Source organism: Lagenorhynchus albirostris, chromosome 9 (assembly GCF_949774975.1).
Source record: "Lagenorhynchus albirostris chromosome 9, mLagAlb1.1, whole genome shotgun sequence".
Taxonomy (NCBI): Eukaryota; Metazoa; Chordata; class Mammalia; order Artiodactyla; family Delphinidae; genus Lagenorhynchus; species Lagenorhynchus albirostris.
The window spans coordinates 95,926,036-95,953,196 of record NC_083103.1 but is presented as its reverse complement, the minus strand read 5'-3'; the positions used below and the strand labels follow the sequence as shown (position 1 = coordinate 95,953,196).

The 27,161-nt window shown below is 58.9% G+C and overlaps 1 protein-coding gene across 1 annotated transcript; it reads left to right on the top strand.

Moving 5' to 3' along the window:
• The first annotated feature begins 561 nt into the window (after positions 1 to 561).
• TRIM29 (tripartite motif containing 29) lies at positions 562 to 26,579 on the top strand. Its single transcript, XM_060160600.1, has 9 exons — positions 562 to 1,478; positions 9,795 to 9,890; positions 10,657 to 10,890; positions 12,035 to 12,233; positions 14,846 to 14,947; positions 17,323 to 17,406; positions 19,581 to 19,676; positions 22,559 to 22,635; positions 25,408 to 26,579. The coding sequence occupies exons 1-9, from the start codon at positions 675 to 677 to the stop codon at positions 25,468 to 25,470; spliced, it is 1,755 nt and encodes a 584-aa protein (XP_060016583.1). The 5' UTR covers positions 562 to 674; the 3' UTR covers positions 25,471 to 26,579.
• Positions 26,580 to 27,161: the final 582 nt, after the last annotated feature.

The window sequence follows — 27,161 nt, the reverse complement described above, 5'->3', positions numbered from 1 at the left end:
CATTACAGGTAATGTAGCTAACACAGTGCCTGGAAGTTGGCATACAGGGTTAAATGATCAGTAGCCACTTGCCTCCAAATCCTAAAATCCAAATCCAACTGAACCCATCATTCCCTTCAAGATGAGAAGCAACTCCATTGTCTCAGGGCAGCAGGAGATCTTCCTCTGAAACCTGGGCCCTCAAATTACAAGGTTATTTGGCTTGTGTGACCCAATTAATAGCCCTCTGTCCTGTGGGCCTCGCGGGCACCTCGCCTTTTGTCCCGGGGACTGCTCACCTCAGTGAAACCTGTGAGGACAGAGGCTCCCATTTCCTGATGAGAAGAAAGTGAGTCAGGAGGAAGCAGCCCGACTTGTTGCTGAGCCGTGGAAAATAGTTAAACTGGGGGAGAGAAAAAGCACTTATTTAAAAAAGCAGGCTAGGTATGAACGTGTAGGGTGTGGCCCCCTGTGTAATTAGCTGCTCTGCTGGCTCTGGGAGCTGCCTGCCTCTCCGGGCCCGGACCGCTGAGTCAGGCTCGCCTGCGGCCCCTCCTCTCCACTCCTTCTCCCCTCTCCCCGTAGGTGTGTCTCGGGCTCTGCGGCTGCCTGTCCCACTCCTGCCAAGACGCCGCGTGAGAGGTCACCCATCGCACCTCCAGCGAGCCCGACACAGACCAGCCAGGCAGCCCACGATGGAAGCTACAGATGCCTCCAGGAGCAGTGGGGCCAGCCCGGAAGCCAGGGGTGCCCGCAGCTTGCTGGGCCCCAAAGGCAGCCTGGAGACTGGGGCCAAGGCCGAAGGCAAAGAGGCCAGGATCACCAACGGCCATGGCAGGGAAGCGGCCGAGGGCAAGAGCCTAGGTGGCTCCCTGAAGCCAGGCGAGGGAAAGGGCTCCCTGTTCTTGGGCAACAAGGGGCGAGGCGCCATCATCCAGTTTGTTGAGTCTGTGGATGACAAGGGCTCCAACTACTTCAGCATGGACTCTGGAGAAGGCAAGATGTCCCCCTACGCCAGGCTCCAGCTGGGGGCCACCAAGAAGCCACCTGTCACCTTTGCTGAGAAGGGGGAGCCGCGCAGGCCCATCTTCTCGGAGCCCCGCAAGCCCACGGTGGCCGTCATGGAGCCCGGGGACCTCCAGCAGAACATCTCCCCCCGGGCCGCCTCGAGCACCCTCCTGCACTCCAAGTTGGGCTCCGAGGAGGTCCTGTGCGACTCGTGCATCGGCAACAAGCAGAAGGCCGTCAAGTCCTGCCTGGTGTGCCAGGCCTCCTTCTGCGAGCTGCACCTCAAGCCCCACCTGGAGGGCGCTGCCTTCCGTGACCACCAGCTGCTCGAGCCCATCCGGGACTTCGAGGCCCGCAAGTGCCCCCTGCATGGCAAGACCATGGAACTCTTCTGCCAGACGGACCAGACCTGCATCTGCTACCTCTGCATGTTCCAGGAGCACAAGAACCACAGCACCGTGACCGTGGAAGAGGCCAAAGCCGAGAAGGAGGTAACAGCGGGCCCCTCCAGTCTCTCCTCCCTCAACGCGTCCTCCCACCTCATCTTCTCCACTGGGGGTTCCCAGGGTCTGGGGCTCAAGTCTCTTGCTGTCCCTTGTCCTTTCAGAAAACAGTTCTTTCCCCTCCCGCCCCCAGGCTGGGCGTCAGAGACGGTTCCCTAATCCTCCAAGGCCTCAGGAGACCAGGCATCTCCTAGATGAGCAAATGGGGGCTCAGCAAAGATGCGGGGCTTGGCCAAGGTCATAGGATAAATTCAAGTCAGGTTAGGGAATCAGCACGCAGTCCTGGGCTCTGTGTCTAGCTGGGTCTTTTCCTTCTTTCTTTCTTCCTTCCTTCCTTCCTTCCTTCCTTCCTTCCTTCCTTCCTTCCCTCCCTCCCTCCCTCCCTCCTTCCTTTCTTTTCTTTTCTTTCTTTCTCTTTTACTTAAGGGAGAGAGAATTCTTCCCACCTGAGCAGGGCTGGCTCCTGGGATGAGTCATGGGTGAGGAGAAGGGAATTTGAGGACCGCTTCAAGGCCCTTTTTTTCTAGCTTCAGAGTTGGCTTTTGCAGTCCAGTGGCTGCTTCTTGTTCTATCTGATCCCCCAGCCAGTCTCTTGACTCTCCCAGTGGCCTCCTTTATCCTTCCCTCCGCTGGGCCCCGTGTGCTTTGTGTGTGTGGTTATATGTGGACGTACCTCTGCCTGTAGGTGGACACTCTTGGTGAGGGTTGGAGTGGGGGGGGAGGGGTGTGTTATAGTCATATGTGGATGTTTGCATATGACTGTATATGTGATACATTAAGTGTGTTCGTGTTCTGTGTACGTGATCCCGCATGTGCTCCTGTGGGGAGGAGCGGGGGCGTGTGGAAGCCTGTGAACGTGGACACCTTACACCTGGAGAGGGTGCGCTGGACCAAAGGCTCAGCTGTGGCTGCCGCTCCTGACTCCACAGATGCTGGGCTGGTGCCCCCGCGGCCACACAGCTCTGTGACATGGCCGGTCTCCAGCCAGTGGTCAAGGCAGGGCACCTGACTTTCTGCACCCTGCAGAACGGGACAGCACAGGACACCCTCTGGGCCCAGCCTTGCTAACCGGAAGTCTGTAGGTTACTCTCTCCTACCCACACCCCTGGGCAGGAAGGATGAGTCAGAGATGAGAAGAGACTCGAAGATCATTTGCAGAAGCCTCATTTGGCCCAGGAAAAAGGTGACCCCAGTTTCCCTAACTCCCTGACCCCAGTCTGGCTTCAAGCTTCAGATAGGGAGATGGAGATGGGGCAGGGGCCATGGTCCCCGCCTCCAGGACCTCATCTAGGAGATCGAAACAGAACGAGGGCCAATCACCCTCAGCCCCCGCAACCAGGAAATTGCAGAGCCCCAGGCTGTGTTTTAGGAGACCTGACTTCTAGTCCTGGTTTTTGCCTCTAACCAGCTGTGAGATGGTGGACAAGTCCCTTCCATTCTCTCAGGCTTGGTTTCCCTTCATGTGAAACTAGGGCATTGGACTAGATTGGAAGTTTTCAAATGACCCCTGGAGCCCTAGGCTTCTTGGGAATGTCTTTGAGGCATCAGGGATGAGGCGGGGGGCTAATTGGTGCCAAGAAGTCAGGGGACCCCTGTTCCCACCCCCAGTGCAAGCAGTGCATGCGCTTATTTATCTATAGGTTTGGCCCCAAATTTCATCTGAAACAAGGGTATCTCCACTTAAGAAAAGCCTGAGTGCCCCTGGAGGACAGGACGGTCTTGGGCAGTTTTCTCTTGTGGCACCTGGGACTAGGACTTCATGTTCTAGTACTGGGACAGGACTCAAAGACACAGCTCTCACCCTTGAAGGCTCATGATGTAGGTCAAGAGGCAGAGCTCAGACGCACAAACCAGTCTGGGGCGCATCCCCCCAGTTACACAGCAGTGGCTGTAAGTAAACATCAACTTGCAGAGGACAGAACGTCAGACTGCAGCGTTAGCAATCTTGTCAGTCCACCTTGCATGGGGACACAGGCCCAGAGAAAGGAAGAGACCTGTCCAAGCTCACTGTTTGAGGAAGAAGTTCCCTGAGTCCTCAACCAATGTTGGGGAGCAACTTAGGGGAAGGGTTAGGGTTCCTTTGAGGGGGATGGGATTACAGGGACTCAGGGGAAAATGTCTGATTCACTGGAGTGACTTTAGGGGTGGGAGCTTCAGACTGTGTGTGTGTGTGTGTGTGTGTGTGCGCGCACCAGCAGTGTAGGTAGGCAGGGGTGGTGGTGCCGAGCTGCTGAGTGGAGATGGAGCTGGAGTGGGGTACTTTGTCCCGGTCTGGCTCAGCTGGAATGTCAGACGTGAGGGATGTTGGCACAGAGCAGTGTTAGACGGGTTGACAGATCAAAGTGGACTGGCGTGTCAGTCCTGGCATCCTTTGGAGGCAGCCCCTGCAGACTCAAACATTAGGGCCCCACACAGCTTTTTGCAAGGAGCCCCGTCCAGAACCTGTTCTGCAGCCTGGTTGGTGAGGCCCAGGTGAGGTGATCGCAGAGCTATCTTGGTTACTTGCACAAAAGTGTAGACAACACCCAGGGCTGCGGTGCTCATCTCTTGGGCCTCAGATCTCGCTACAGACTCCGAGCAGAGGTAGGGCTGGAGAAAGGCCGCTTGGTGTAACAGCATGACAATCCTTCCTCTGCTGACCCAAGATCAGAAGGTCTCCAGTTCCACTCCGAATGTCACAAGGACGGTGCACAGATGTCCTGTGGTCCACCCCTCTGCCTCTGGGCATTTCCCAGGCTGCATTAGACTGATGAGATGTACATAACATCCTTTCCTGTGTCTCGTGGCCCGCCCTTCTGCCTATCCCGAGTGCCTCTGCCGCACCGGGTCAGGGGGGAGGATTCCTGGCCATGCTGCGTGCGGCAGGGCGGCCTGCCTGTCGTGGGGCCTCTTGGGCTCTGGGTTGGCAGCCTGGCAAGGCGCCGGGAGGAGTGCTCAGGCCAAGCATTGCTCTGGAGGGCGAGGTCCTAGCTCGTCAGCGCGGCTCAGATTCCGTGCCTCGGTCGTTCTCCTGACGCCATCATTTGGCTCGGTTCCCCTCTGTCACCGTGGCCTGTGGCTTTGCTTCTGGCCTCATTGCCCAATTCTTCCTTGAAGGCTGAACTGCCGGGCTGCTGGGCATGGGCAGTCGCTGCTCATTGAGTTTTGGGAGCTGTGCTGGTCTGGGCTTTTGGGGCTCTTTGGGTGGACAGCCATGACCGGGGTTTGGGAGGATGAGCCAGGCGAAAGGCCTAGGGTGCAGTGGCAGGTGCTGGGACCATCCTCCCCAGAGATCCTAGGGGAAAGCTTCTGCTCTGGGACAGGGTGGGTGAGACAGGAGGTGGGATGAACTCTGTGGGTGCTGGGGAGGAAAGGACAAAATAAAAAGAGGTACAGAGACAGGAGGCAGGGAAGGAGAGTGCCAGGGAAGCAGGCAGAAGACACCCCTGTCTTTATGGAGTACATCTATGTGCCAGGCGCTAGCCTGAGCCTTTACACGGTTAGTTCTGACGATGGTCCCACGGGGTGGGAGTAACTGCGTCTATTTTATAGGTGAAGAAATGGGCTCAAAGATGCCAAGAATCTTACCCGACGTTACAGCACTGGGAGGCGGCAGAGCTGGGACTCAGATTCACTGTGGCCGTAGCCCAGCCTGTTTTCTTGCCACCATTTTAAATGTTGCTTTTATGGGGGGTGGCAGTGGCTCCTTGGGGTCACCTGGGAGGTTCTGATTCAGGGGGTCAGGGCCTGGGATCTGTACTTTTAAGTTACCCTCAGGGATTCGAATACGTAGTCAGGTTGGAAATCAGGAATCTAGTCCAGTTTTACCAGAAAGAAACCGAGGCCTGGGAGGTGGGGTAACATGTCAAGGGCCCGATGCTAGTCTGGAGACAGTCTGGGTGATGCTCTTCCCACCCCGTCTTGCCCCTGCCCCATCCTGACACCCAAGGAAGCAGAAGGAACGGTGTGCCCCAGCTAAGCAGAGTAATGCTGGGCTGTTTGACATCTGTGTGGAAATGGGGAGATCTCTCCAGCATTTCAGATTCTTATCCATAGAATCACCATTTGTCTGAAAGTACCAATTTGGCAATTAACTGGCTCATCTGGCAAATGTCACAGCCAACGGCCTGTGTGGTTAATTCAGACCAGGGGAGGATCCCTCAGGGCCCCGTCTCCTCTTCTCTGGGGGCAGCGCCGGCACCTGTCCAGGTGAGTGCTCAGGTGAGTCTGCACCTGAAGGTCCCGTCTGTCCGGGCCGAGACACCACCAGCCACTGGCCACCCTTCTGCTCCCCCCAAGGCCGGAAGGATTTCAAGACTGTGTGGCTTACACGGGCCCATCCCAGGCAACCGAGCGAGAGGCAGTCGCCATGGAGGAGTGTGGGAGAAGGGAACAAAGCAGGCATTTAGGGACAGGCCTGGGCAGGGTGTAGGGAGTGAGCTGGGGAGAAGGAGGAAGTCGGGAGGGAGGTGTAGACAGGGGTGGAGCTGAGGGGAGCTGAGGCCCTGTCAGACATCAGGAGATTTAATCAGATTTCAAGGGAGGAGGGAAAGAAGGAGAAAGTGGGGCCTCAGGGGGTGATGGGGAGGGTGTGGGGAGGAGAGGAAAAGAGGCAGAATTGATGAATTGCCCCGTCCGTGAGGTGGGGGAGCTTGGGCAGGGGTGAAGGGCACGGATGATGTCCTGGAAGGTACAGAGAATAGCCCAGAGGTTGAGGCCATGTAACAGAGCTGAGTCCTGTTGCTGTGTCGTGGTCTTCCCACTGCCTCGCTGCGAGAACTCAGGCAAGCTCCTCAATGTTTCTGGGCCTCGGTTTCTGCATCTGTAAAATGGGGATAACGCGGCTTGCCTCCCCAGGAGGCTTTTGCAGATGAAAGGAGAAATGCGGGCACATAGTAGATGCTCAGTAAAGCAGTTAGGGTCCTTCCTTCTAAGGTTGCAGGAGAACCCAGGATTTTGGAGCCTTCCTATGTTTTATTGTTTCCTATATCCTGCCTTTTCTGGCTTTTGTGTAACCCTGCCAGCAGGGAAAAATGGCCAAGGGCTAAACAGATGCTGGACATATCCCCAGAGGTCTCACCCCAAACCCTCTTCTCCTGACAGGGTAGCACTCATCCCAGAGGTGAGAGCAGACCTTTCTAGTAGCAGAGTTCCCAGCCCAAGGTCCCTGGTGCCCTGCAAGTCTGGCCTTGCAAGGCCCCCTCCCAGCTGATGTTGACTTCCCTGGTGCCCCAAAGAAACCAGTAGACTAGTTTCTCCTCCGCCCTGACTGATATTTCCGCCCACTGCTGCAGACAGGGCGGCTCCGCTTTTGACCCTTCTCTCGCCTGTTTCCAGATCGGCTGCCTCTCCCTCCGGCCCTCCCAGGTCACTGGCCGACACCTCTGGCTCTCCTCTGTGCACCGCCCGCTAGCCTCCCTCTTCCCTGCCTCTCTTGCTCAGGATGGACCCCAGGGGCTGACTCCCGCTACCCTTGGCCGAGGCCCTTCATTGTTCTAGAGCCCCTGGACTCTCCCTCCTCTGTACTCAGTGCCTCTTCCTCCCTCTTGGCCAAGGAGTCTGTGCTCTGCGGGTAAGACCTTTCCTCACCTTAGTGCCCCATGCCCCACAGCTGCCAGCAGGTCCCCCGAGCACCTCTGCTCACTCTGCTGGTTCCTTACCTTCACCTTCTCTAGGCAAACCTTCTCCCCTCGCGCAGGGGCTTAGCCTGCCTGCACCACCCCCTTTATCCCACCTCCTTTCCGCTTTCCCCAGTATCCTCCAATCTTCAGTTCCCCACCATCTAAGCCTCTACTTTGCATCTGCAGCCCGATGTCTTGACCTCCCTCCCCTCACCCCCGGACGATTCACTCTGTATCCCGACTGTGTACGCACCACCCCTGGGCCCCAGCACAACGGCACACTCCATCCACACCGCTTGCCCCTGCCCACTCCCCTCACTTACCCGTGCCCTGTGGGCCTGCCCGCCACCCTGTCCTCTCCTCTCCGAGCTCGGGTCCCGGTCCATGGAAGGTGCCCCACCCAGCAGTGGGGATGGGACCACTCATCAGCGCTTTCTCTGTGCCAGGTGCTCTCTGAGAGCCTCACCTGCCTGGTCCCAGTTCATCCCACACCTGGTTGGGAGATAGCCTTCATACTACCTCCACGAAAAATGGAGTCACCGGGGCACCAAGTTTGGTAACTTGTGAAGGCCACCTGCCTAGAGGTGGTGGTAACTGGATTCAAAGCCTTGGAGCCCCAGTCCTGGGCTCTGGGTGGGCTCCCTCCTGGATCCCCCAGGCTCATTTCATGGAAGAACTGCCCTGCGCCTGCCCCCCGGCCCCCCAGACCTGGGGGTGGGAGTGAATGTACTTTTGTTCTCTGCTTTCCTTGTGCTGGGTGCAGAGGTCAGGTGAGAAGCCCCAACGCCAGCCGCTCTATCGCTGAGCTGGTGAGGACATCTCAGCTGCGGGGGGAGGCGGCTTCCGGCGTCCCATCCCCGTGGGGCCTTGCTTGCTGGGGGTGAGGGACTCTCCAGGGACGGGAAAGTTGCCCAGCACAGACCCACTGTCTGGCCTTTAGGCTTCTTCCTCACAACTCAGACCCACCTACCAGTCCCAGGCTTCTCAGGAACCCTCCAGGCCACCGGCTCCGCCAACCTCGGAGTTCGGGGCTCTCGGCTCTGCCCCCGCAGAGTCTCCGCTGCCCACGTGGGGTCTGGGTCCCTTGACTCTCCAACCTCCCACCGCTGTGTCTATTGACAGCTGGCTTCTCCCAGCCTTTGTCCAGAGACCAGGCCAAACCCTCATCTTCATCCGCGTCTACTCCTCCGCTTAAACGTTTTCCATCCCTGGCGACGGCATTTTCCGTGTTGTGAGATTTCCAGCACGTAGCTCGTGAGGCACATGCTTTCTGAGAAGAACTTAGAGTCTCTGGCCTGGGGAGCCCAGGGGTGTGGGCAGAGCGGGCGGGGTTGGAATCCCGGGCTGTCTGGCTGGGGGCTCTGCACCTCCTGCTCTAGGCCTTCCCACCTTCTCCACCAGCTTCTCGGCCCTCTGGGCACTTTTTCAAGAAAGCCAGGACACTCTCTCCTCCATCCATCCACTTCCCTGGGTGTCTGCACTGGGACCCACCAGCAGCCCCCTGGCCTGGGAGAGTATCCAGGAGCTGTGACGTGTGCTCCCAGCTGCTCAGGACTTCTTGCCAAGAGAGCTCACGTTCCTGGTGGTTTGTGGCTTCCACGTGTTGGCTCTTCTTGTGCTTCCTCAAGGAGATGGCTGGAAATGGGTGGGACTCTGTGTTCAAAACCCAGTGTGGTGGGGAGACCCACGGTGAGCGCTCCGGGGTGTTCTCAGATGGCTTGGTCTTCCTGCCTTCAGGTGGAGATCACCCACCTGTCTTCCAAGCTGGCGGGTGCTTTGGGAGCACTAGTGGGGAACCCACAGAACCAAAGAACCAGCCAACCATAGGTGGCTGACCTGGATTGACCTTAGCTTCACGCCTCCACTTTTGTCTCTGTTGTAGCTGCTTTTCAGAGAAGGACATTCCTCCGCTGGAAGGAAACTATTACCCATACTTTCCGTATCCATCAGAGCTCATGTTCCAGCTCATTCCTGATAGATCCTCTTCCCAACCCACCCCAGACCCTGCCAGCCCATGTTCTCTTCCTGAGCAGGGGTGCCTAGAACCTCTCCTTCTCTTATCCCATCCACCCTCACTGCCTCACTTGCTGGCCTCTCTCCTCCCCCAGGGACCCTGAATAAAGTCTCGATCTTGCCCAAACTGCAGACGGCACTCCCTTTCCCATAAACAGGTTTATAGCTGTGCCTGCCCAGACAGTCCCCGCTGGCGGCAACCCAGGCTCCTGCTTGCAACACAAGCCTCACGTCATATCATAGAAATGCTGCACACTGTTACTGCCACGGGACACTCCCTGGGCTGGGCTCTGCTGAGCTGGGCTGCGTCCCCTTTCTCCCCTAAGCTGCTCCCTGATGGCCCCAGATCCATTGAAAGGAGTGGGAACCCCATAAATGAGCTTCCTTCCTGCTCACGTTGGGTGGAAGGCCTGGCAGAGGGTCAACCTTATGAAGACATGGCTGGGCTGCCCAGCCCCAGGGCCCTGAGTTTACAATGAGATGGCGTTTGTCTTGTTGCTGGATCCTCGGTGACTGCTGTTGTGCCTGGCATATCCGACGGCCTGATGAGTGTTTGCTGAATAAACGGCGGAAGGGCTGAGTGGTGGACCCTGCTCGAGTTTGCCCCCTGGGTGGGCCCACTCCTTGACTCTCTGGATCTCTTCCACCTCTTCCCCTGACTTCTCCTCCAACCCCGGCTCCTTCCCTGCAGACAGAGCTGTCACTGCAAAAGGAGCAGCTGCAGCTCAAGATCATCGAGATCGAAGATGAAGCTGATAAGTGGCAGAAGGAGAAGGACCGCATCAAGGTAAGCCACCCCCAGGGCTCTCCCCAACCTGTGCTGCCCGGAAGAGGTGGGCCTGTGCTCCAGCTCGAGGTCTCAGGCCCACAGTTACAACCCACACTCGTTTCTTCTGGGTTCTCTTGCCCCCGTCTAAGTGTGGGCCAGGCATCCATGTTGCCCAGCACCTAATGCTCATTTTACATCATCCCAGCAAATAAAGACCCTGGACCAACTTGTCCTCCAGTGTGGCCTCCAATGTCCACCGATGTCTGTTCTGCCCAGCAGGCTACCCAGCCACCAAATGCGTGCTATTTTCCCTTTACTTGTGTCAGTGTGGCTAGATGTATGTCTGCCATGGTTTGAATGCTTGTAAACTACAACCTGAAATCGCTGACTCTTGACCCTGGCTGCATAAACAGCTCATTAATTCACTTTCTGAATGATGTTTGGGTCTGGTTGAAGTTTCAGTGGACACACCCTGACTCATCTGGGAACTTCTGGGCCCATGGAGTTACCCAAGGGTAGAATGATGATTCATGTCAACCCACCAAGGGGGAGGAGCTGCTGATAGATAGGGAAAAGTGGGCTGTTAAAAAAAACCCTGGCCATCTCTATCAAGAGACGGCATCCCTCGGTGATGCCTTTGAATGATATTCTTGGTTGAACGGGCTTGCAGGGTCAGGGCAGTAGAAGTGCCCTGACTCTATGTTGGGGACCTGAAGATGCACCCTCTAGGGAGATTTCTAATTACTGAAACCGTCCTTCCTCTCTCCCCTCACTCTGGACGCAGAGCTTCACCACCAATGAGAAGGCCGCCCTGGAGCAGAACTTCCGAGACCTGATGCAGGACCTGGAGAAGCAAAAGGAGGAAGTGAAGGCTGCCCTGGAGCAGCGGGAGCAGGACGCTGCAGACCAAGTGGAGGTGATCGTGGATGCTCTGGATGAGAGGGCCAAGGTGCTGCAGGACGACAAGCAGACCAGGGAGCAGCTCCACAACATCAGCGACTCGGTGCTGTTTCTGCAGGTGACAAGCAGCTCCTCTGTCATTCAGTCCCTCACTCCTTCTATCCACTCCCCCAGACCCTCATCCAGTGTCCATCTGTCCATCCATCCATCTATCCACCATCCATCATCCATCCATCTATCCATCCATTCATCCCTCTAAGCTCCATTCCATCTGTCTATTTAATTTTTCCATCCAAGCCATTTCCTTACCTACTTTAAAGATGGCACACAAATATCACTTTGTCCCAACTTCAATTGATAAGTACAAATAGTGCTCCAGGCTCAGTAGGAAACCGTTCTGTGATCGATTAGTGATGCCTGCACTGGGTATGGGGGTGTGTGACATATGAGCGCTGCATATTTGTTATCCTTCATCTTGTCTGTCTGTCAGTTCCTCCATCCATCCTTCCACCGGCTAGACTGTGTTGGGTACTGCATGCCCAGTACTCTGTTAGGTGCTGTGGAGAATAGAAAGGTATAAGACATGGTTATTGCCCTCAAGGAGCTGCAATCTGGCTGGGAAGATAAGACACGTACAATTAGAGAACAATATAGAAGAGAGTGTAATTAAGTGATAAAGCCTATGGTTCAGGAGATAAGAGCCTGTGGAAGCTCTGGGATGGGCAAACAGGCTGGAGACAGCTTTGTGGAGGCCGTGGAATTTGAACTGGGTCTTGAAGGCCCATTAGGATTTGAGATGAAGGGATTCTCCAGTGAGAGCGAAGGGAGGTGAGAAGAGCCAAAGTGTAGAGGCAGTGAGTGGGCATGTGCAGGGAGAGAAGCCACCGTGACCGACCCGTTCACTCGGAATTCCTTGCTTTTCTTTGGTGCTTTCACGCCCAAAGACTTCACAGCTTGTGTCACACCCATAAACCCCTATGAGGTGACGGGAACCACGGAGTCACAGGTCTCGGTGCTAGTGCCATTAGGGATATTAGCATCTAGTGGATTTTAGTTGAACCCTTTCATTTTACAGAAGAATAAGAAACAAGTGCCTAGTGGGAAAAAGTGGGACTAGTTAGTAGCAGAGCTAGATCTGGAACCCAGCTCCTCTGCCTCCTGTGCTGAGTCTTCCAGCTGGACCATGAAAGCCCCGTGCAGAGAAAGGTCCCCATAGCTCCCAAAGACCCAGAAAGTTAATGGCTTCTTTCCTTTCCTGGTAGGAATTTGGTGCCTTGATGAGCAGTTACTCCCTCCCCCCGCCCCTGCCCACCTACCATGTTCTATTGGAGGGGGAGGGCCTGGGGCAGTCGCTGAGCAACTTCAAGGACGACCTGCTTAATGTATGCATGCGTCACGTTGAGAAGATGTGCAAGGGGGACCTGAGCCATAACTTCATCGAGAGGAACCACATGGAGAATGGTGAGTCCCCTCTTGTGGGCAGGCCCCAAGGCCATGGGTGTTTCCTCCCAGGTCAGTTCCTGCTGCCTGGGGCAGGCCGACATCGAGCCAGCTGGCCCCTCACTGTTCCCAACCCCCCATCCCACTTAAGGGTGTTTGGACTAGGATTCAGGGATGACACCCCCCTCCCTTGAAGTTGCTGCCACAGTTGTGCAGCTATTTACAAGGGGCCTCCAGGGCAGGAAGCATCCCAGGCACTGGCTGCACAAATGTCCTCTCTGTGGGTTGTCCATCAAACTCAGGGATTGGTTTCATTCAGCTCTGCGTCTGCTTGGCAGACCCAATCCAGCAGCTGTGGAGATGCTGCAGCTGGTAAGGGCCAGACTCCAACCTGGTGGCTTTGCAGGTTCCAGTGCACATGACCTAGAACTGCATGTGTGCTTGGAGGGAGAACTTGCCTGTCACCATGGCCGTGCTCAGCAGTGTTGAGCCCAGAGGTGCACTTGGCCTGGTGGCCCGGCTGGAGATGGTTGGGCACAGGGTGTCTCGGTGACTCACCAGCTCCCCTGAAGTCAGCTTCTCTACTGAATCACTCTGTCCTCTGCAGAGGCGACTGAATCACCTCACAGCGTCCTAACATGAGAAACTGCCCCACTAAGTGCTTTTCCACCAGTCCCAGCCCAGTCCCTTTAGGGCCTGAAGCTGGACACTTTCCGCAAGCCCCACCCAGTGGCCCAGGCCTTGAGGTTGCAGCCTAACTAATGACTTCTAGCCCCAGCACCCCGAAGGCAGCGACCCTGGTCTTTGGTCTCCGAAGGGAGCGTGTGATTCTTTGGGGGATGAGAAGGGGGTGATAGTGCGCAGAAGGGCTGGGACTCAGGGGGCAGCGTCTGTATGTCTTGGGGATGGTGATGTTGCATAGTGTCCCTGTGAGATGTGAGGGACATTCAGTCACACCTGAGGACAGATAAGCCATTTCAGCAAGACCATCACTGGGCTTCAAGTGGCACCTGGGTCCTGAAATCCTCCTAATGACCATGGCGACCATCCTGAGGGGACGGCTCACAGCGATTGGGTGCTCCCTGGACGCTGGCTTTGTGTGAACACCTCCCTTACATTATCTTAGTCTCCCTGTGGGATGAATTGCACGTCACAGATGAGAAGGCTGAGGCTTAGAGAAGAAGCTTTTCAAGGGGCACACGGCTAAGCAGGGGGCGAGCTGGGTTTCACGCTCCGCTGTTCAACACCTCCACCCGGTGTCCTTTCATCTGAGAAGCAGCTGCTGCTGGTGGCTGTGCAGAGGAGCTGGGAGTGTGACGGTCATGAGCCCTGGGGTACACACCTGGTACAGGAGCCCCTCCGCTGAGGTCTGGTCGGACCGATGAGGACAGCCCCAAGTGGGTTGGGGTGCCCACTGTGCCATTTCTAGGTCATGATAGTGCTGGCCATGGCCTCTGTGCAAGTGGGGCCCTGTGCCCTGTCCAAGGTGTGCCGGGAAGCGGCTGCCAGGAGAGGATGGGTGCTACTGATGTCAGCAGCCCTGCACCTGTGCCTGGGGCCCCGGGCCTCCCTGTTGGCGTTTTGGCACTGCTGTGTGCTTGCGAGTGTGTCTGGCTGTAGGAGGTGGGGCGTGGGTGGCTGGTGAGTCAGACCCTGGAGGGACCGTCTTCTCTCCCTTGATTGCAGTCTGCCCACTGGACAGACCAGGGACTCAATGCCCACCATCAAAGGTGTGGGGTCTGAGACGCACCGGAGCGTCTTCATCCTGGGCTTGGTGGGGACGGGGCGGGGCCAACATCAAGAAGGGTTTCTGTTTGCTGTGAAGCGCCTACTGCGCGCCGGGACCCTGCTTGGCACACGTGATGGCGATGGGATGAGCATCCTCACTCCTCCTCTTGCCCGGGAGAGAGGGAGACGGAAGGGCAGAGGGAATGTAGGAGATGGGGAAGTAGCGGGAGAACGGATGGGGGCAGAGGGCAGCTGGGGAAAGGCAAACTTGGAGCTACAGATTTGTTTGGGTTCAAGGGGCTCTGCCGGTGGGTGTCGGGGGGAGTCAGCTAGAGTTAGCCGCCCCTCCTGAGTAGCTCACTCTCCCCTGCACGGCTCCGCAGCTGGATCCCTGGCCATGGAGGCCAGTGCTGGGACTTCATTCCATCTCCTTCCTGGGCTGCCAGCAGCGGCTGAGACAGAGCCAGGAGACAGGGGTGAAGGCTCGAGCCCCACGTCTGCCCTTATTGGCCATGTGACAGGGGGCAGTGGCTTCACTCGCCTCCTGAGCCTAGGTTTCCTCATCTGTCACCTGGGCATCTTCATATCAGCCCAGGGCTTGACGCACACATCAAACAAGAGATGAAACTCAGTAGCACCTTGGAAACTGCAAAGCGCCTTGCACACGTCTTCCTCACGGGGGCCAGTCCCAGGGAGGGTGGATGGCCCACCACACAGACCCTCTCTCGCCCCCTAGGAGCTCAGGGCCGGAGGGGATGCTGGGCAGGGAGCCCCCTTCTCCATGGTTGGGGACCTCGCCTCTCCCTGGGACAGAGGGGCTATAGGCTGCCTCGGCGACACCCTCAGTGGCTGAGTTCATCCCCCCCCACCTGCCCCTCTGCTGACCCGACCTCTCTGCTTCCCAGGGGGTGACCAGCGCTACGTGAACAGCTACAATAACAGCTACACCAGCGACTGGGGTGCTCCAGACACCGTGAAGAAGTACTCCATGTACCTCGCATCCAAGGGTAAGGGAAGGGAGCAGATCCTCCGCTGAGGGGATGGTCCAGGAGAGACGCAGCCAGGTTCCCCTGGGGAGTGACCCTCGCGGACAGGCCTGGGAAGGTCCTGGTGCCTACCTGGTTCCCAGTGTAAGTAGCAGCACCTCCTCTCGCCCTCCGTCTGGCACCTGCCCCTCAGCTTCCCTGCCCTGTGCCCACCCCTCCCACCCCCGCGCCTCCAGCCCACACCCTCCTTCTCTTTCCTTCCGGAGGGGCTCCTGGCTGCTGGCCTCAGCCACTCCCATCCACCGGGCTGAGCTGGGTTTTGCTTCTGCTGAGGTTTCTGTGGTCCTGAGGGAGGGCCGGCTTCTCCAGAGCCATCCCGCTTGTCCAGGAAGGGGGACTGACGGCTGCGCTTTTAAATTCCTCACCCCCCCCCCGCCCCACGCATGCCAGCCCCTCAGCCCTCCTTCCCAGGCCCTGGCGAGGCGCTGCCTGAGGGGCGGCAGCCCAGCTGGGCGTGGGTAGAGACCAGCGCCTGGCTGTCCTTGCCCTGTGGTAGCCCATCACATTCTTTGGCACCAGCAACAAGCCATAGCGATGCCCGTGACGTAAGGGTGGGTGTGCCCGGTGGACATAGGGGTGTGTGCATGTGTGTGTGTTGTGAGGGGCCGGGGTCAGGACAGGAGAGGGTGTGCAGAGAAGGGGGAGAAAGGAGACGTGGGGAAGACGCCAGGGCCTGGAGCGGGGAGCCTCGAGGCCCTGGGCACTAATCCACATGCCTCAGACGTGCGCACACACACCGACCCGGTGGGAGGGGCCCAGGGGAGATGAGCTCAGCAGAGAGGAACCTTGGCCGCCCCACCCAACTTGAAAACAACACCTGGACTTCCGGCAAGGAAGCTGGACCTGAGTACCCGGACCTACGTTCCTGGTGGGGGCCCGGGCCCGGCGGGTCCTGCTCGCTTCCCTCCCCCGGGGCGCTCTCCTTTGGGTCTAGTCCTGTGAGAGGGTGAGCTGCGTTAACCAGCCTCATTCCAGCATTACTGGCCCTGACCCAGACCCTTCTGGCTCCCCAGCTTCTGAGGATCAGACCCTGGGGTGGTATCAAGTCCCCCGACTGGCCCCTGCTTGGCTGGCCTGCTCTGTAGAAGGCGGAGGGGAGCGGAGCAATAATGGGGGATTGAGGAAAGAGCATGGACCCGCCCAGATGTCACCCGAGAGCCCAGGCCTGGTGACCTTGGGCTGGTCACTGCCCACTCAGTATCCTCATCTGAAAAGAAGGAGCTTGGACTCAGCTGTTAGGAGAGCTTCCAACTCTGTTACCGTGAGTCAGGCTGTGACATCTGTAGGGAGAAGAAACAGGTTCCTCCAGTGTCTCTGCCCCTGCACTGGGGACCGGAGGGAGGAAATCTGGGAGCCCCGGGCTCAGGGTAGAGGCAGGGGAGGGGCCAAGGGAGTCAGCAAGGAGATCAGGAAGCAAGGCCACCAAGGGAGAGTGGCCTGAGTCTGGGAGCTTTGGGGCAGTGGGACTGGGCAGTGAGACTTCCAGGAGAGATTAGTTTCCAGGCTCCCTGCAAGAGGGGTCAGGGGCTCGGTAGAGAGGACGTGGCTGTGATGGACAGAGGGCGCAGGGCGAGAGGGATGGACTGCAGGGATGCGGGTTTAGAGAAGGACCAGCTGGTGCTCGGCCAGAACGGGAGTGGGGCTGGTTAGGCGGGAGGGCAGAAGCCGATGGAGGACTCTGACCCATGCAGACGCACGTTGGGGACGCGTTGTCTGCGTCTGTGAAGCAGCCGCGTGTGGAGCCCGTTCTGTCTGCCTTCCTCCCAAGACCGTGTGGAGCCCGAATGGGGGAGGGAGGGAAACACCTGTGCCATGTAGAGCTCACCCCTGGGGAAAGCATCCCTGTAGTGGGGGAGGTATTTTTGGCACAAGCTCATCAGGCCCTGCAGGTGGCCACCCTCATTCGGTCAAGGGCCCTACACCTCTGCCCCACGGTGGCCGTGGCCCAACTTCCTCATGGGCACCCCATTTCCCAGCCTCTGGGGTCTCAGTCACACAGGGCCTGGCTCAGGAAGGCTCTGGTGACCCTCAAAGCCCCTAATTAGGGCAACCATACATCTAGGACTCTCCAGGTTTACACCTGGTACTCTCAGCATAACTGTTCATAGCACACTTTCACGCTCAGAACCATTCTGATTGGAAGGGTGACTTACGTGGTCACCTTATCCTAGACCCAAGGGAGCTGTCTTGGTGGGGGAACAGGCCCTGGCACAGGCAGAGGCCGCTGTGTGGGGGCAAGGAATCCTGCAGTACACCCCTCAGGTCAGAGCCACAGGCCCCCGACTGAGCCAGGTCCCCCTTTCTGTGATGACAGCCCCTCCTCGTGTGCTTCACAGGTGGGTCGAGGACGTCGTACCAGCCGGTGTCCCCCAGCCGCCTCTCCAAGGACAAGACCTTCAACAACCTGTATGGTACCAAAGGTAGGAGGTGGCTCAGCTGGGGGGTGGGCAGGGCCTGTGTGGGAGCCACACAGGAGGGGCTGTGGGCTGGCTCATGGGCAGGGGGCCTGGGCTCCCCACGTGAGGTGAATGTGGGGTTGGGGACCCAGAGAGGGGTGACGAGGGGTCCTAGTGGGCTGAGGGCGTGTGCGCATGTATGCGCGTGTACGGGCGTGTGTGTGCGTGTGTACGCGTGTGTGTGACGTCGTCAGGCCGAGGAAAGGCAGCCGGGCACCTCGGCATCCCTGGAAATCCCTGAGTGCGTAGGATCTTCTCCCTGAAGTCTGAGTCGGGGGAAGTGAACCCCGGGGTTAGGTGTGGGGACTTCCCTCAGTGGATGTCGGGGCAGGGGACCACAGAGGACCTCTCCTGATTTGTGTGCTCCTGGTTCGGAAAGTCATGCAGTGGTTAAGACAGACTAGGGGAGCCGGAAACGAGAAGTCAGGCATGCTATGAAATGGGCCATCCCTGGAAACCCAGGAGGTGTTGTTGCCAGGGAGGTGTGTGGGCGACTCGTCCTTAAGACCCGGGAGGGGTGGGATGGGGGTGGAGACACGGCTTCCCCAGGGAGAGCTGCTGAGCGCAGGGTCCCCTCTGCCCACAGAGCTGAAGGCACCGCTGCGCCGAGGGCAGGGCCGACCTTCGATGAGCCCAGCTTCTGGGGGCTCCTGCGGGGGGGGGGTGCCACATGTGGTGGGGGGGAGGGGACCGGGCCAGCTCTGCTAGAGCCCCCCTCGGACACAGCACCGGGACGTCTGAAGAGACGTGGAAGGGAGTCGGGGCTCGGTAGTGAGGACGAGGCCCCCGGAGATCTGGAAGGTCAGGGGCACCGTGGGCAGGGCTGTGCCCAGGCCTCTAGGTGCAGGACAGGGTTCACCACCAAGCACAGGAGACTGTGAGCTCCGTGAGGGCAGACGCTGGGTCTGCCCTGTTCCCCGCTGCGACCCCAGGGTCCAGAAGAAGGCGGGGCTCAGCAAACATTTGTTGAATGAGAGGAAGAGGGGACCAATGAACGGGCGAAGGAAAGGGCGAGGCGGATGGCCCCTTGGAGCCTTGGCAGGCGTACTCAGTGAGGGCCTTGCTGCAGAGTCTGCCCGAGGTCCCTGTGGGAGGGGGTCCACGACGGGGCAGGCCACCCGCCCCAACCCCATGCGACCGCTGACCCGGCTCCACCCCGCAGGCAGGAGCAGGAGAAAATCGCCAGGGCTGGTGGGCTCCGCTGCGGAGTGAGCTCAACCCAGGGGGGGTCCCCCACGCTCTGGGCTGCTGAGAGGGTGCGCTGCCCACAGGGGCTCTTGAAGGCCCTCGCAGTGCCCCTGTTGTCCCTGCCACACCGTCCCCACGGCCTCTTTTCTGTCCACCTGCAAATGGACACTTGCAGCCTGTTCAACCTGACAAACAGAATTTCAGGACTTGTATCAGCTGCTTCCGCCTCCAAGTTTTAGCCTGTGTTTGTATTTATTTGCTCCTTTACTCATTCAACCATCCATCAGCTGTACAATGAGCACCTTCCAGGAAGCAGGCTGGGTGCCAGGCACTGGGTGTGATGCTGGGCCAGATGGGCCTCCCACCTGCCCCCTCAGAGCCCAGTGGGGGACGTGGACCATTAAACGTGGAGTTACAATGCGATACGGGGCATGGGGCTGAGACACAAGCAGACCTGGGGGAGGTGACACGGAAGCTGACCCCTGAATTTGCTAAGCATTCAGGTGGGGGAGAAGGTGGGCTATTCTAGGCGGAGGATCTGGTCTGTGCAAAGAGCCTGGGGCAAGCGAGAGCCTGGTGTGTGTCAAGAGCTCAGAGTGCAGCCTGGTTGGAACGTTGAGTGATGGAGGCCCAACTCCAGGCGAAGGCAGAAAGTGGAGACCGTGGGGAGCGGGGAGGGCCTCATGAAAGAGCTGAGGGCTGTGCTAAGGACTTTGTACCTTAATCTGAGGGCAGTGGGCTGTTAGGTAGCGAAAAGACCAGACAACGCTTGATAGTTGAGAAGGACAACTTGATGGCAGGAAGGATTGGCCAGAAGTGTGACGAGGGCCCAGCAGTATCCTGGCTGGAGACGTGCAGGGGCTGGAGAGATTCACAGAAATGGCCACGTCCCGGCCTCCGTCCCCCATGCCAAGCTGTCCAGGGCTGATGCCTCTTCCTTTCCCCACCAGGTAACTACACCTCCCGGGCCTGGGAATACTCCTCCCCCGTCCAGAGCTCCGATGACCTCCCTGCTGTGCAAGGCAGCTCTTCCTTCTCCCTGAAAGGTGAGCCCGCCCCATCCAGAGTGCCTTGGACTCTACTCACAAGCTCTTACCTTGTAAGGATCAGAGCCCTGCCTCCACGTCTCTGCTGTCAGGAGGGCTGGGCCACCACACGCCAGTCCCTCAGGATGTGCTATGATACAGGCCTTGGTGTCAGGGAGGTGCGGACACACGACACCCTCTACACCCCCCATGCCAGACATCCCCAGGGTGCTTCCATCAGGCACCGGATCTTCCTACTGCGGAAAGTTTCTTTAACTCAGTCACCCAGTGACTCCCAGCCTTGGTTGCCTCCAGAACCCTGTGACCACACAGCACCTGTGAGCAGCCCGTGGAACCAGAGTCCTGCCGCGTCCCTGCTGGGGGAGGCAGATGAGAGGATCTCTAAGGCCTCCCAAGTCTGATTCTGCCCCCGAGAGCTCTTTGACAAGGCTGAGCAGCCGATGCCTCCTGTCCCCTGGGGATGGGGTCACCCTGAGGGGCAGGCCTGAGCCAGGCCCCAGCTCACAGTGGGGCCCGCGGCCCTCCCATCTCTTCTGAAAGGTGCATGGGGCAGCTGTGGTGGGCTGAGGTGGGAGCAGGCCTGTCTGCCTTCTGGCTTGGAGACCTCTGGCCTGGGAGACAGGATAAGCAGGTTGGGTGAGCTCAGGCGGAGCGGGTGGGAAAGGGGCAGGCGGACCTCCAGGCAGTGGCCTCGGATGGTGGCTTTATCATCCAGCATTCCCTTCCGGGCTGGATCCCAGCCTATACCCAGGGCTGGGATTCTTGGATCCACCAGCAAGGAGATATGACTAGAGGGTCCCAGCCTGCAGGACTCCCAGGCCTGGGGAGTTCTGGGACTCGCTTTGGCCTGTCTGGCTTGCAACAGATCATCCCTGCTGTCTGGTCAAGCGTGGATCAAAGGCCACCCGGCAGGGAAGACGGCCACCCTTAGGTGTGATTTGGAGCTCTCACGCTCCCTAGCGTCTCCCCGTTGGCCTGCAGTCTCCCCAGGCGAAGGCCTTGTCCTAGGAGAGCCTCTCCTCAAAACCACCAGGACCTCGGGACACCTGTCGTCACCTTCATGCAGATCAGCTCCCCAGATCTGCTGGGAATGGCCTGTATGGGGGTTCTGGGCAGGAGCTGCCTGCCAGGGAGGACTGACCCCTCCTACTCTGGGGCGGGGGGAGGCAGGGAGTACACTCAGGCTGCCAGGGAGGACTGAGTGAGGGCTTTGAGAGCGGCCCTGCCCGTGGGACGTGTGACACCCTCTGGCCCCTCCTGGGACCAGTGCTAATGGCTCTCTCTCCCGGCAGGCACTGGAAAAGTCCCCTATCAGTTCACCACCTTGGGACAGGCTACCACAGAGTTTTCCAAACCACTGGATGGCAGTGGGCTGTTTAAATATCATCCTGGTACCCGCCTGTTTTACACCACCCCCCACCTTTTCCCTCCCACAGCAGGGCAAATGGGACACCCTGTGGGGCTCTCTGCCACTTCTAGGGTATCCTGGTCCCTCCTCCCCAGAGCCCCCTAGAAGAGGATGCATGCCCCGCGCCCCCTGCCATCCCTAGCCCACCTGCCCCTGATGCTGCCTGCTATACAGGCTGGTCTCCTGGACCACAGCCCTGCCGCATCCCCGTCCCCACTTCCCTCATGGCTGACTTGGGATTTTCTTTCTGGGAACTGAGAAGTGAGACCTGAATTCCCCCCTCTCAACCTCCCACTCAGGACCTGAGGAACCCTCTCTTTCCAAGGCTGCCCCCATCCCCAGATGCAGGGAGAAAGCCGGGTTCTCTGCTCTGTTTCCACACCCTTGCCAACCCAGGGAAGGGCCGGCCTTGCCGGCAGCCTGGCAGTGCTACACGTGGTTTCTGGGCCTGACCAGCTCATCCGCCTTTGAGCAGGCCAGCCTGCCCAGGGCTCCAGCCTTCCCCTGCGAAGGACAGACCCTGTTTATTTCTTGAGCTCCTCCATGGCCGGGGCACAGCCTGTTCCTTGCCAGGCACCACCGCCAGTCCCTGCAGGCTGAGGGCTGACACTGAGAGCACTTTTCACAGGTCTGTGGACTGGAGCTCCTTACAGACCCGCTGGGCTGAGGGGGAGGGGTGAGGAGGTGGGCTTGGGCAGCGCTGCCCCGGGCCAGCGCCTCGAGGACCCCAGGCCCAGATGACGCCCATGTGCTCCAGGCCCCCTTGGGCTCGCTGTTTTAACCCTGGACCGCAGCCACGTGGCTGCCCCTCTCTGGGCCCCAGCCTCCTGCGTGTGAAGCAGGGAAGGGGGAGCCAAGCTAGGCAGACAGAACGCGAGGATGGGTTTTGGAGTCCAGCAAACCTGGGTTCTAATTCTGACCATTGATTATTAGCTGTGCAGCTCAGGGCAACAGGAACAGGGAAGACCTATGCGAGTCCCAGCACAGCGCCCAGCACGCGTGCAGCCAATACGTGGGGAGCCTGGTGCACACAGTCGGCGGGGGCGGGGGGGAATTGGGATGAGTGCCTAATGGTGGAAATCCTGGCAGGTCGTGCTCATAGCGTGGCTTCCCTGGGCTTTGGGGAGGGGAGGGGTCTGTGGGGTGAGCCTTCAGGGTGGGTGGGGGAAATCCCAGCAAGTGGTGTGATCCTGACCTGCATGTGGGGTGACCCTCCCCTGCCGCCTGGCCCAGCCCACCTGGCCCGTTGCTCCTCCTCCTGTCTGCCTTGGTGCCCCTCCCCTTGGCCCACCTCCTCAGGATTCGCCATTGCAGCCCTCCTGGATCCTACACGCCCCCTCAGGGCTGGCTGCGCTTGGTCATGGGCTGGATGGAGCTTGGCAGTCACTTTGGAGGTGGCGTCTGTGCTGCTCTGGCCCTGAGTCCCTGACCGCCAGCCCATGCTCCCTCTGACCAGAGCCTCTTGTCTCCACAGGCTATCCTTCCCTCCTCAGGAGCCAGAGCCCCAAGGCCCAGCCCCAGACTTGGAAATCCAGCAAGCAGAATTATCTGGTGAGTGAGGAGAGCCTGCCTAGGCACGAGCGTGTGCAGAATGGGCACGGAATGGGGCTCCCAGGAGCAGCTGGGCAGGGCCTGTGGGAGGATAGTGACGTCTCTGGGCCATGGGATGGAGGTGGCAGTGGCCTGAATACCTGCGTACAGCAAAGGGTAGTAAAGAAAGACCCAGGGCTAATGGGCAGGGGGCCTGGGTAAAGATATACTTTTTGGGCCTCGGTTTTCTAATCTGTAAAGTGGGCAGCCCAGGATTTTTTATGTGCAAATGGTTGTTTGCTGCCTATGCTTGTTGAATGATGGCCAAAATGCTGAGTCCAGGGGACGGGCATCCCAGAGGTGAGTCTCGCTTCCCTGGGGGCCAGCTCTGACAGCATGGAAGCCTTTGGGCTGATAGCATGGGTAAGGCAGAGGCTGCAAAGTTAGGAATAGATATATTTAGGGTTCGATAGCTAATGACCCTGAGCTGGGGCATCAAAGAGCAGCACGAGAGGAAGCGTGGTCTTGGGGTCCAGCCACCTGCTGACTGTGGGGTCCTAAGTGAGTCAGAGACCTCTCTGGGACTCTATAATGCGGTGCTGAGATGGGGTTGGACTCTAGTACCTGTAGACCCGACATGCCTGAGCCCTGCCCGAGACCTCAGCGATCAGGGGCTGTCCTTCATATGCTGTGCTTTCACTTCCCCGCACGCTCTCCTCCAAGGCCCGTGCCAGGCCCTGCTGCCTTGGGAGGGGGGTGGCATCTGCTGGGCCCAGGGGCTGGAGCCCCCGGCTCCCTTCTGTCTTTGCATTTGGAGGTCAGAGCATGGAGAGGTGATTTGCTTCAGGTCGCAAAGAGTGACGGGGGCTGGTTTAATTGGAGAGAGTCTTTAGTTTGCTGGCGATGGAGCTAAGTGATGGTGTGTGTAATCTGAGCCAGGTCCAGGCCCACCGCAACAGCAGGGCTGCACAGAGCAGATATGGAGAGGAAAAGGAAGCTTTCTCTCCCTGGACTCGGTCCTTCTCCTCCCTCCCACTCCTCTCCCTCCCTCCCAGAGCTCTGATCCCAGCAGAGACGGCTATCATCGCCTTGGGATGCCTGGCAGGGCAGGGTTCTGGGGTCCCCCACTGGCACCCAGCACTCGGGGAATGGAGGCAGGTGCTAGTGTAGGAAGAGGCTGGCCTGGCCCCAGTCCTCTCACCAGCTTGCCACGCAAGTCATTCTTCCCCTGTGCCTCAGTCTCCCCATCTGTAACATAAGGCAGATGGCCTGGATGCTTTCATAGCTCTTCCAACTTTCACGTGCTGTGACCCTGAGCCAGGGAGGGAACGGGGCAGGGGATGGGTGTGTGTGTGCGCAGGGAGCACCCTGCCCAGGTGCTCTCTTTGTGCCCGCCTACCACCCTGGACTCTTGACAAGACAGCACCATTCACTGACCTGTGATCTATTTGATTGACCAGCCTTCCTGTGAGAGAGGCTTCAGCCATTTTGGGTCTATTCACTTTGCCTTACTGACTCCTTTGGGGTCCAGGCTGGCACCTGGGGATTAGGAGACCTGGTCCAGGCCCTGCTCTGCCACTGAGTAACTTTGACTGTGTCTTTCCCCGCGCTGGGTCTCCATCTCTTCCGTTGTTTAATAAGTGTTTTAACCAAGGCCTGAGCTAAGTTCCCTCAGCCCCCGCATTCCACAGGCCCCCAGTCCTGCTGTGGACCAGATGTGGGCAAGCAGCTACTGTAGATACAGGTTTCCAGGCAGGCAGGGCCAGGGCAGGGGCTGGGATCACCCTTGGGGTCTCCTGTACTGGGGTCATTGGGGTGTGAGGCGGGCCCAGGCTCTGACCCAGCTCAAGGGCAAAGCCACTTCTGGAGGCCCTCTGGGGGCCAAGGGTGCTCACAGGGGCAAGCAGCCGCTACAACGTGCTCTTCCCTGCAGGCTGGAGGGCGATTTCTCAGGGCCCTGCTGAAGTGATTGGGAAGAGGAGGGAGTGCTGATTTTGTGAAATTGCTGTGGGATATAATACACAGGCTGGCAAGAAAGTTGTCGCTGGCTCTGTCCTGAGAGATGCGCCCTGAATCCCTGAGAGTTCCGGGATGAGAGAGGCGGAAGGTCTGGGATGGGAGGCTCCCAGTAGGTGTTGGGCTGGGGCGGCGGTTTGCCCTCTCTGCACCCCTTCTGTCAGGGAGAATTATGCAGAGAGAGCAGAGACCAAGTCTTGAGACTCAGAAGAGGTGCCTTGACACGGGTGGGGCTGGGGCTTGGGCTCTGGAGCCAGGTTGCTGGGTCTCGAGTCCCAGCTCCTCTGCTTGCCAGCTGGGTGACCTTGGGCAAGTTGCTTAGCCTCTCTGTGCCTTGGCTTGTTCATGTATAAAATGGGCATGATAAGAGTAACCCACTTCATTGGGTAGTTGTGAAAATTCATTGAGTCCATCTATGGAAAGCCCTCATACCAGCTCCGTAGAGTAGAGAACACCGTAGTAACGGGAGCTACGCTGGTGCTGGGTGGGGCTTCCTGGGAGTGGAGAGACCGGTTGACCAGGCTGACGTTCAAGCTCACCAGTCGACTGACGACTGACGGAGTGAATTCTAATTAGGATGTGAACCCAGAGACTCTGATAATACTGGGGCCCAACTCCCATCCCAGGGTAGGTGGAGCTTGTGGGTTAGGCCACAGGCCCCTAGAATTATTGGGGTTCAGACCACTGCTGCTTCCTGGCGGAGGTTAGGGGCTGGGCATCTGGCTGGTGAGCTCGAGTGCCCTCCGACCTCCCTAACGACTCCTGTTTCCCCCGCAGTCACAGTACCGGCCCTTTTGCGTCAACAAAGGCAACGAGATCAGGCCCAGCGAGGCCCCGTGAGTGCCAGGCCGGCGGGAACGAGGCGCCGCCACCCCTGCCCTCCCCGGCGGCCCTGCTGCTCTTGCTGTTCTGCTCATCTGGATGGGAGGGGGCCCAGCCCTCCCCCTGCCCCGCCCCGCCCTCCCCTGCTCTCTCAGGGCCGCCTGGCCTCCCCCTCCTCCCCATCAGCCGGCCCCATCCAGGCCCCCTCCTGCTCTGTGACTAAGGATCACCATCTTCCCTGTGCTCAGAGGCCAACCCTCATGCGGGTGAGAGATGAGGCTTCTCCCCCCTGACACGCCACATTCCCCCTTTTGGGTGGGATCCTTGGGGCCGGTAGTGGGTGCCCACATGGTACCGGCCTGCTTCCCCGGCCCAGGCCCCTGCTGCCTTCAGGCCTGTTGGCCATTTCTCTCCAAGGCCCCTTACCCCGTGATGATGTCAGTAGGTGCCTGGCCATGACAGCTGCCCATCTCCCACCCACACGGGCCCACTTCTTCCCAGCAGCCTGGCCCCCTAGGAGAAGACTGGCCCCATGTGCCCTGCTCTGGTCCTACCTACCCAGGCTCAGCCTGGCGGGGCCTGCAGCCCTCGGCCACCACAGAGGAAAAGCTCTCAGTGTCTTGGCATCACCCTGCCCGGCCTTGGGTCTCCCCACATCCACCGCAAGTCTGTGGTCCCTGAGGACGGGCTCTCCTGGCTTGGCAGGATAATCTTCACCAAGATATTCCTTTCTTCTACCTGCTGAGATAAGCGATTCCCTTGATGTGATACACTCCACCCGTGAAAATAGCTACCAGCCCAGCTGCTCCGAGGGAAGTGTTTCATTGGTTTCATAATTGTGATTCTCCCTGACGATGGGAAGTGAGCAGCTGGCGAAAGTGTGGCTGGGCTGGTAGCTATCTTTACAATGTGCCTTACACCCTGCCCGCACCCCATCTACTGCCCCCACTAGGGTCTCCCTCTTCCCTCTGACTACCCTCCATGTTACATGTTGTCATGGGGCCCAGGGCCTGGAGATGAGCTCACACCAGCAGCACAAATGTGGGGTCATCCCTCCTCTCGCTGTGCCCCTCCCAAGGGCCTGTGGGGGCTACGGGGAGGGGGGGCAGCTGGCAGGGGTGGGAGAGGGATGGGGGAGGGAGGGGGGAGGGAGGGAGGGGGGAGGGAGGGAGGGAGACACTCAGCTTGGGCTTTCCCTTCCTAAATAAACCACTGATCACTCACTTCTTTGTATTGAACAAGCGTCTCCCTGAGGGTCACCGGAGGGGCTGGCTGCAGTTCTTCTGAGCACACTTTCTCCACCTCTGATGAGTATGTGGTCATCTCCCCTCTTTCCTCCAGAAGACGTGGTTCCTTTGGGTCTCCCTCCCACCCCTCCCCACACCCACCTGGGTCCCTAGTGGGCAGTGCAGGACACTGGACCTTTCTGAAGCGGCCTCTGTTAACAGTGAGCAGAAGGGAGGATGGTGCAGGTGGGGTCTGGGGGATCACCGGAATACCCCGAGGGTTGTGAGAGCTCAGAGCCCCTGGCCAGCCTACCTCAGAGTCCCCAGAGGGGAGCCAGGCCCAGGAGTGGCTACCCACAGGCTGGGGTGGAGGCCAAGCAGAGGCTTCAGACCTGACAGCCTTCTTAGTAGGGAGAGGGCTTCCTGGGCAGGGGAGCCCACAGCTGAGGCCTGGCAGGGGAGCCCCGCTCCCGAGGGCAGCGC

Coding starts and splice junctions, on each gene's coding strand:
- TRIM29 (XM_060160600.1), top strand. CDS start 675: ATGGAAGCTACAGATGCCTCCAGGAGCAGTGGGGCCAGCCCGGAAGCC. Junction 10,891..12,034: donor ACTCGGTGCTGTTTCTGCAG/GTGACAAGCAGC, acceptor CTTTCCTGGTAG/GAATTTGGTGCCTTGATGAG. Junction 12,234..14,845: donor GAGGAACCACATGGAGAATG/GTGAGTCCCCTC, acceptor TCTGCTTCCCAG/GGGGTGACCAGCGCTACGTG.